This window comes from Antrostomus carolinensis, unplaced genomic scaffold, assembly GCF_000700745.2.
Source record: "Antrostomus carolinensis isolate BGI_N321 unplaced genomic scaffold, ASM70074v2 scaffold54966, whole genome shotgun sequence".
NCBI lineage: Eukaryota > Metazoa > Chordata > Aves > Caprimulgiformes > Caprimulgidae > Antrostomus > Antrostomus carolinensis.
In genome coordinates, this window is record NW_010323639.1 from 199 (window position 1) to 9,762 (window position 9,564).

The window sequence follows — 9,564 nt, forward strand, 5'->3', positions numbered from 1 at the left end:
ATCCTGCTCTGGCAGGGGGCTGGACTAGATGATCTTTTGAGGTCCCTTCCAATCCCCAACATTCTGTGATTCTGTGAAATTTGTGCTTGTAGAAGGTAATTCTTGGTTCCTTTGTTCCTGAGGATGGACTTTTACAAGTTGTAGTGCCATGCCGCTTCTGCCTACATGAAGATTTCAGCCATGGTTCTTTTTAGGGTGAAGCTCTGGCTTTCCACAGACTTAAAAGAGCATTGACAAAATCGGCAGAACAAATAGATTGGGTTTCTTTAATATCTGCATTGCGACCTTAAAGGGCACAGTTTTTAAGTGTTTTATCAAGAGAGCAATGGCTACTTCGTGCTACAGCCAATTTTGAGACAATGTTTTCTGGACAAAAATAATCAGCAAGAAGAATTGTTCTGAGTAGCAAATAACCTTTTTTATTTTATTACCTGATTCAGAGCTGTGTGTATTTTTCTTTATCTTACTTCATTCCAGAGGATACCAAATAGAAGATTCTTCTGAAGAAGCTTTTCATATCTATATTACTTCAGAAATTCTTGTTAACCATGTAATAGAGACGTTCCTGCTACCCTGCTTTTTAAAAAAGAATCTGAATTGTTCAAAAATTAGTTTAATTATCTCAGCACAAGCTGGTGTTAATGAAGCTGCAGTTTTCCAAGCCTATAAACTTAGCTTCCCATGCTGTTTGCTGCCATTGCCAGAGCATGAGGGATTTGAGATGGGACATGTTTTATCAACCAACATCAGGGTAATCAGTTTAATAGCTAGTGTCTGTTACTTTTAGTATGAACATATGAACTGATAGTGGATAGGATCAATAAATAACGGAGCTTTTCAAGTAAAGGTCTTTTCCGACCAAAACCATTCTATGGTTAAGACATTGCATATTTTCAAAAGTCAATAGAAGAAAATCTTATAGGCATCAGTCCCTTTGATTCAGGACTTGTAATATCAATTAAATGTGTTAAGTTGAATGACTAATGATTTGATGATAAAAAGTATGTATCATGCCCAAAGGAATAGATACATTTTGGGAAAATTGTAATTATTGGAAATACATTTTCATACAAATTGTGCCAGCAGCAGGTATATATGTTAAAAACAGTGATACAATGTAGGCCAGCTTTGTTTCTGATTGGCATGTTTGAAGGATGAAAGGATGAGGTTTAACAACCCCTTAAAGTCACAAATAGTGGTGAAATAAGCAAGTCACTTGAACACAAACCTTATTGCAAAACCTGTAGTGCTAATGTGTCATGGGCAGGCCTCGTAAAAAGTTAATTAGGTGACAGAGATCACAAAGTTATTTGTATGTACTCTGATTTATTTGTTTGTTTGTTTGTTTTTGTTAGGAGGGTACACACTGGAAGAACTTCATAAAACTTTAAAACTTTGCAAGCTGGAAGAATCTTTGCCAAGCAGAGTTACCAGTGATCCCACAGCTTTATTTGTAACCCACAGCCCACTTACAAAAGAAATGGGGGAGAGAGGTTGTGGAAGCTGCAGTGGTATTCAATAAGAAACAAGAATTTAGGTTCAGACTGAAATCTGGAGAGATGGAGGGACTTGAGATCTAAAACAGAGAAATGCCTTTTTCCAACTGGAAAGATTGTTCATCTACTAATAAGTCCCACAGAGAAACAGAATGTCAGAACTAAGAGGCAGCTGTGCAGCACTGAGGTTGATTAATTAGGGGAAATTTCCATATCACTAGATTTTCTAGTTGGGATTAGATCAAGTATTGAGAGAAAGCATATTGCAGGCAAAGCAACTGGGGACCCATGCTCATACAGTGCCTTCTTCTAGGACCTGTTGGAATTGAGGTAAGGAATACCCAAAGAGCCAGTAAATAATGTTGTTCTTAACTATGATCTGGAATTTTTTAGTGTGTTTTTCTGTATTGGAAAACAAAAGTGCAGTCATGGGCTTGTATCCAGAAGCTTGAATTATGTCTTACTGAAATAAAATTTTGATGCAAGCGTGAGAGGAGCCTGATAGGAGGCCATGGGTGTGTATTGTGCCTTCTCGGAGGCAGTGATTCCCAAGAAAGCTGTCACTACTCTCTGTATTTAGGACAAGCATCTCAGGACCTCTAAGAGAAAAGGAATGAAGAGAATGCTGTGAATTAGCTTCTAAGAGCTTATATAAGGTCTAGTTGCTTCTGTTCCTTCTTACTGAGGTTCGGTCAAGTGACCTACAGAAGCAGGCTCATGTCACTGTCCCTTCTACAAGCAGTAGGCTGCTGAAAAGCCTCGTTTGGTTTTGGCAGATAAATGTGTTGTTGCAGCACTAAGTTGAATTTGATAAATTAAGTACACCATACCAAGTTCCCTCTTCAACTGTCCTGGGATTTTTTTTTTTTTTTTCTTGCTCTTCTTTCTTTTCACAGTTCCCATTTCTGAAGTTTGCTTAGCCGTGACAAAGTGTTCTCTAACATATTTGGAGTGTGGTTTTGCTGTGACCTGCTATCTCCTTAGACACTCTTTTTACATAGAATATTTTGAATCTTTACCAGTCACTTGCCTTTATAGAGTCTTTGTAATTGAACAGTGTTGAAGGTTCAGTTTCTCCTGCTTTGAAAGGAAAAGTCTATAGTCTTGATGCTTCACGTTGACAAATTCTTCATCTGCTACTCTGTATTATTTAGCTGAAGGATAAAGAGACAATATTTCTGTTGACATTACAATTTAAGTAAATAGTGGTAAAGCTATTGCGGCTCTTACAGTGAAGTAGCTTTAATTTATTACTACATTTTTGCACATTATCACATCCCAAAACATGATCATCTTTGGGTGAGAGTTTTGTCTTTCCTGCTGCCAGAGTTACCAATAAGAAATACACATTTCAATTTTCTATATTTTTCTTTGGGATAGTGTTGGTTGTACCAAGTTTGGGACTTGCACCTTTCATGATTGCTATGGATAGATACCAGCAACAGAATTTACAAGTGCAGATGGAGTATTTACCTCTGGGGAAAAAAAATCCAGGATTTGCTTCCTGGGCTGTAGCTTTTACAAATGAATTGAAGATGTGAAGAATTTCTTTTGGAGTTCTGTGGGTGGGTGATGCTGAGATCTAGTAACTAGTGATGAGAAACGTTTTGATAATTTATGAAAATAAGACAGTAATAAGTACATAATAGCTTTGTCCAGAATGCGTATCTTAAATCAGATGCTAGTAGTTTTTAATAGTTTCTTCTGATTAGGGCCACTTCCATTTAAGAAGATAAATCTATTTGATGCTACTCATTCTTATTTCAAGAGGAGGAAAGCAGTGCATGTTTGGTAAGAATACATTGTTGCAGGTGCTTTTTTATATTCACCGTTTGTACACATATGAATAATTTTTCATGTATCTTCATTCTGCTTTTGTGCAAAATAGAATATTTATAACCCATGTCTCTGAAAGATTAGAACTGTTATGAAAACTGAGTTGATGAGAGTAAGATTTTCTGATCATTTTTGCAATAGCTAGATAACTATAGTTAGGATAAGGTAGCTGTTAAATTCTATTGTAGGCTGTAACTTGCACCACAACTTGTGGTGGTTATTTCTATGTAAATTGTATCTGAAAGGATCTATGATGCTGGCATTTTAGCATCAATTATCAGTGGTGACTTGTGAGGAAGCAAATCTCAGGCAAACTGTTTCTCCAGTAGGTTAATTGTCTAAGGCAAAGTGACTGTCACAGACTCTCCTTCCCCACCAGTTTCCCTGGTGTTCTCTATGGGAAAGGCTTCCTCAGATCTTTTTTTCTGATTGCAAACTATATTTTTCAATAGATCATAAAGGAGCTGCAGGTACAGTGATGCTCAGTTTAAGTACAGGGCATAAAACTTTCTAAAGTGCTTTTTCAGGAGGTGGCTGTGCAGCCAGGCATGGCACATGCCACAGCTGTGATTCCCTGGAAACATTGGTGTTGATGAGAATGTGGTAATTAAATTATTTTGTCTATTGTCTTTGTTAAGACTATGGAAGGATATAAGTCATAAAGTTAATGATAAATTACAAGCTTGACTGAGACAGTTGTATTTTTATAGGCAACTTAATTAGAAATTTATACAGAGGGTGGATTAAAACTTTAATTATGACCTGCAGGCCAGAGTATTAATTGAATGTTGTGGATATCCACAAAGTTAGCTCTTGCATGACTTGTGTCCAGGAATCCTAAAAGAATGGACAGTCTTTGATTGAAATAAAGCTTGAGAAAAAGAGAAATCTTAATATTTGTTTTAGCACAGTTATTTAATTTTTGGAAGGAGGATTGAGATATGCAGTTCTCTTTATTGCACTGCTAGGATGAAGGACCACCAGAAGTGCATTAGCCCTTTATGTGACTCCTGTTCATAGATGTGAATGTGTTCCAGCTTCACTGCACACCCTGCTTCCTCAAAAGGAGGTTGGGAGTAGCTGTGGGTTGTAAAGTGATGATCCTGCACTAACTCATCCTGCTGGTCCCGATTGCCAGAAGACAGTCAAGTGAGTGATCTCTGTATCGGCCGGCGTTGGGCCAGATCAGGTATCACCTCTCATCTCACAACTGACACAAAAGTAACAGGAAAGCTGTATCATCTGCTACAGCTAATTTGACAGAAAGGCAATAATCTGCCCACATCTGATTAAGCTGTGCTTATGTTGTACAGCTCTGGCTTCCAGAACGATATATATGTCCTTGTAGCCAGAGAGTCCTGTACCGTATAGACACCCTGGCCAGTCCTGCCGTAAGATGCAGCAGCTTGGTTTACAGCCGTTCATCTACTGTTAATCCAATCACTCTGTCCTGCTAATCAAATCATTCAGCTCCGGGGGCATGTGGCAGCAGGGTTATGTTCACTCCCAGGCTAATGCCAGTGGAGTAACATGGAGCTGCAGCGAAGATAAACTCTAGGATTTATATGGTATCCTAGTGTAATTTTTTAATGATGTTATTTGAACTTAGACCATATATAATACTATTGTTTTAGTGTTCTGAATGTATGTGTGTTAAGCTGGTTTTAAAATTTACCTGCTGGTGCTAACTGCAGTAAGCAATGCTCTGAACTGATGTTGAGTCATACTATTGGAAATTATGTATTTTCTAATGAAATAGTACACAGAGGATTTTAGTGCACATTTTACAGACCTTCGGGTGTATTTTGACATCCTCATCAAATGTATTTTTGAATAACTGTCTTCCCAAAACTACTTTCACCTTTTACTTTAGGCAAAACTTGGCACTTAACTGCTTTCATGTGTTGTGTGCTGCTATGTATCAGTTGCATTTTTTCAATGTAGAGTTTATTTTATTTATAGTAACAAGTATTTGAATACTGCTTATCATTGACTTCTGCAAGATTTTAATAAATAGAGGATATAGTCGTGCATAAACATTGCTGATTGCTTATGGATGATCATTTAGGTGTCAGACATACATGGAACAGTTTCCAATTTAACCAAGGGTGACTGTTCACATGTAGCACGTACCTGTGTGCAAGACTTGCATTTGTTCTGGCTTCAGTCTCTGAATTGAGGAATGTCTACAGTAGTAATTCAGCTGTATTGGAGAAAATAAGTAGAGTGAAGCAGTTGGTGCTGTGACCCTCAGCTCTACATATTCTGCTGTGCTGCATTTTTATTTTGCAGTAGATTTAGTGGAGCCTCTCAGGATCAAATATCTGTGCCACGACGAGTGTTGAGACTGTTCAGAGCTGTTATTTGCTTGGACCTGTGTGCCCCCATAATAGGGGTTGAAGCATGACAGGTAACACCATTGCCTTCATACATTTCCATTTCTAGATGATATCTGTCCATAAAGAATCCATGTCACATATACAAAAACTGGTCTGTGAACAAAACCATTGTGCAGTAAGCAGGAGCAGCGTGAAGAGGAGAAGGATTTGCTTCTAAATTGCACTATTGCTCTGAACCAAAACACTAATGTAAACTCAGCCTTCAGCTAACGGAACAAGGCCTTCTCCTATGTTTTACAGACAACAGATTGAGTATGAAGTCAAATAGATTCTATTTTGTTAACTTTAAATTAATTTAGCCTGACATGAACGTTGAGGACAAAGAGGAACATGAAGGGAATGGCAAATGGATTTATGATAGACAAGGCAGTGCTTGTTGAATATTTACGTGCCTGCTTATATGTTTATGTTACTCATTCTGGTTTTTGTTGTGAGTCCCCCTCCCAACAGCTGTAATCTCTTCAAATCTTCAGTTAAAGTATGATCTTTATATATATATATATATATATATATATATGTAAAAAACATATCTAGATATACACATGCACACACAGAGTATGCCTTGTATAGAATTTACAAATGTTCCCAAATTACAATGCTTTAGACTTGAGAACATCATTTTGAATTTCATGCTTAGTTTTATTGACCTGAACCAAAGATCTTTCATCACAGATCAAGATTACATGTCCTTTTTCTGAGTGCAGCAGAACGAAGAGGTTGCTGTACCTGTCCTGCCCATAGGTGTTTGTTGTCCTCTGCTGAAAGTTGCAGTCCTCTTAGATGTGTTAGAAAATACTGCACATCTGGCTGCTCTCCAAAGCAGTTCTTTCAGGATGCCTATATTAGCTCAGGTATTCTTAATATCTAAACCAGGTCACTTTGACAAGAACTACATTAGGGAATAATTACAGGAGAAGTTGTGCTGAGAGATGGGGAGGAGCTGTTGTCTCTGAGCACAGGACAGGGAGGAGTGTTGCTTGTTGCTGTTTTCACCTGGCACAGCTGTAGCCAAACAGCACTTTGGCCTGCAACCTTACCTTGTTCTGTCTGTTTTTTTTAAAAAAGTATAAGTACAATATATTTTTGTTAACAAAAACAATTAAAATTAAAGTGTCTGTTTCTTCAAGGAGAGAAAGCGAACATGAACTGTTTCTCACCACATTAATGGAAAGAAGGGAAATTTACCATTTTACAGATGGGAAATCTCAGATATTTGAGCAACTAGGTCCAGTGGAAGGTGTCCCTGCTCATGGCAGGGGGGTTGGAACTGGATGATCTTTAAGGTCTCTTCCAACCCAAACCATTCTATGATTCTATATAATTATGGTGTGTGGGACTGTAATTTGGGCACTCCACTGTTGGATTATACCTCTGAGCAGGGCATTGTTTTCCTGTCAGTTTTTCTGCTGGCTGAGTTTTTGAGTGTCATTGATCAGTACCCCATGTGGGGAAAGCGATAACTTAGCATGCTAAAATAAACTGGGAGATGTTATCTTTTGCCACCCAGATTGCCTGATAACTTTCCCTCACACTTTTTTTATCTTTTCTTTTTATATGATTTTCCATTTCGTTTTGATTCTTCTACACCACTTGAAAACTAACCATTAGCGGCAAATCCTGGCAGTATAGAACATTTTAATTACTAAAAATAAATATTGCCCCATGGCAGAAGGCATTGGACACTGTAGAAATGTTGGCACAAATTAGTTGTTGCCAGTCTGGCTCAGTTCTGGTGTGATTATGGCAAAGGATGTGGTCTTGCTCTTCCCCTCGTGTTTAGGGGCACTCTGCCAGTTTTTAACTCTCTGAACTAACTTGGCGTAAGATCAGAAAAGCACCCGCTGAGCTGCAGGGTAACAGCAGTGGGGGGAGAAGCAATGCTGCCTGTGTGGATGTTACCTAGCTGTTCCAGAAGGTTAGCTTATCATCAAACCTCACCATAACTCATCTGTCAGGAAGTTGGAAAGCAGACTTTTTTCCCCACCCAGTTATATTCTTCTTTCATTTTGTTATTTGGATGCAAGTTGTTAGTATCTTCTAACATAAGACTTTGTGGTGTCTTGCATTTTATTTCGTCATGTATAGCAAAGTAGAATTGGATGACTTGGACAAGCTTTCATTTTCAGTAGGAAAAGAGGAGAAGAGCAAGTTTGTAGTCTCTGGTTTTACCAGGAAAGACTTCAAAGAGGCCACTAATTCAGGATGGATAGTCCTATTCCTGTTCTATACTCAAACCCTGTGTGTGTTGTGGAAGCATTCCAGTTTCCTCTTCCCAAAGCTGTATGAGAAACCCTTATGTAGCTGTTATCATCAGCAAAAGTATTAAAAGTATTGGGGCAGAATATTTCTGAACAGTTTTTGAAGTGGTCCTAGGGATTTAGACTAATCAAGCTGAGGCAATCCAAAAAGTCTGTCACTAAAGCTCTGAAGCCACAGGATAACTTGTGTATCACAGTTTAATTGCTGTAATTTTTGTGTTGTAAATAAAATAGAAATAAGAAGTCTTCAACAAGAATTAAAGGGTTAGGGGAAAAAAATCTCCTTTGAATCAAAAAGTGCAATTTCAAAGTAGGTTTTGTTGCAGGCTTGGACAATACAGCTAAATATACCCGTTTTCTTTATGCATTTCTGTTTGCTCTATAAATCATTTGGTTAGGAATGGATTTTTGCATCTCCTGTTCTAGAGTTCATCTGTTATCTCTGTGAGGTATCCGGTTTTTTGGATGAGAAGGGTGGCTTCCTACTTGAAAAGGGCATGTCCTTAATGGGTGACCTTTCAGTATTTAAAGACGTCAGTGGAACTTTGTGCTCAGTAATCAATGCTGTTTGTTACAAAGATTTCCTGCTAGAAAATAAAAATACTTTCCTAGTAGAAAAGATCTTTCTCTGAGAATCATATTTTTAAAATCTGTTTTAGAAGGTTGAGAGAGGATAAGCAAGACGATTGCAGTAACTGCTTTTTTGACAATATATCAAGTTTGATTCATGAGTTTGTTTTTATTTTTTAATTTAGTATTTCTGGCTTAATACTTGAAGGTCTTTTTACTCAGTCTCTGCTAAAAAAAAATTAAAGGCATATTTCTCCATAGTTACTGTCATATTTGGGGTAGCATTTTTGATAAGATTCTTAAATATAGTCTCATGGAAAAATAATAGTTTCATTTTTCTAGCTTTATGATTTTTTAAGTCCAGTAACTTTATTAAGAAGTTAAATAAGCAGAATGAAAAATAGTTTTAATGCATTTTAACATTTAAAATAATATTTGGACAATTTGTACTGCATTATTCTCTATAAAATGTATTGAATTCTATAACTGAGTAACGAGGTAAAGGTGGAGCGAGTCTGACAGTTTGTGTTTTGGTTTTTATTTGTATGTTGTTGGTTTAGGGGTTTTTTTTGGTTTTTTAAGACCTATGAGAACAGAGCTATGCAACTTCCTAATGACAGGAGAGCATAGTACATGTGTAGTTATATTGCAGCTGAGATGATAATAATAGTAATCATTTAACCTCCCTGTTGAAAGCCAGGCAGTACATTACGATAACATGCCACATATAAAACAGAGGTGCACTCTTAAGAGAATCTGTTGTCAACAGTCATATGATTTGGTAATGACATACATACTTGTATTTTCCTTCTGTCCTTCCAAACTGTTCTGTAGATGTTCCATGAGGTTAAATGCCACTCCAGTAAATATTACTGGTCTTCAGAGATTCTCCTAGGTATATGTGTGACCTTAGCTTACACGCATGGTCTTTGTTCATGAAGGGCTAAGCACTAGGCTAGCAGTTAATAAGTGGTAGTCCCATCCCATTCCTGCCCCTTCCCCCCC

The 9,564-nt window shown here is 37.6% G+C and overlaps 1 protein-coding gene across 1 annotated transcript in view; it reads left to right on the top strand.

Annotated features, from left to right (window-relative positions):
* Nucleotides 1-1,355: 1,355 nt before the first annotated feature.
* Nucleotides 1,356-9,564, top strand: part of LOC104527010 (chromodomain Y-like protein) — a gene marked incomplete at both ends in the record, with an annotated part of 9,922 nt that continues 1,713 nt past the window's right edge. Inside the window, 2 exons of the mRNA XM_010170618.2 lie at nt 1,356-1,493; nt 2,133-2,152. Coding sequence (XP_010168920.2) covers nt 1,356-1,493; nt 2,133-2,152 — 158 coding nt within the window. The remainder of the gene's footprint in view (nt 1,494-2,132; nt 2,153-9,564) is intronic.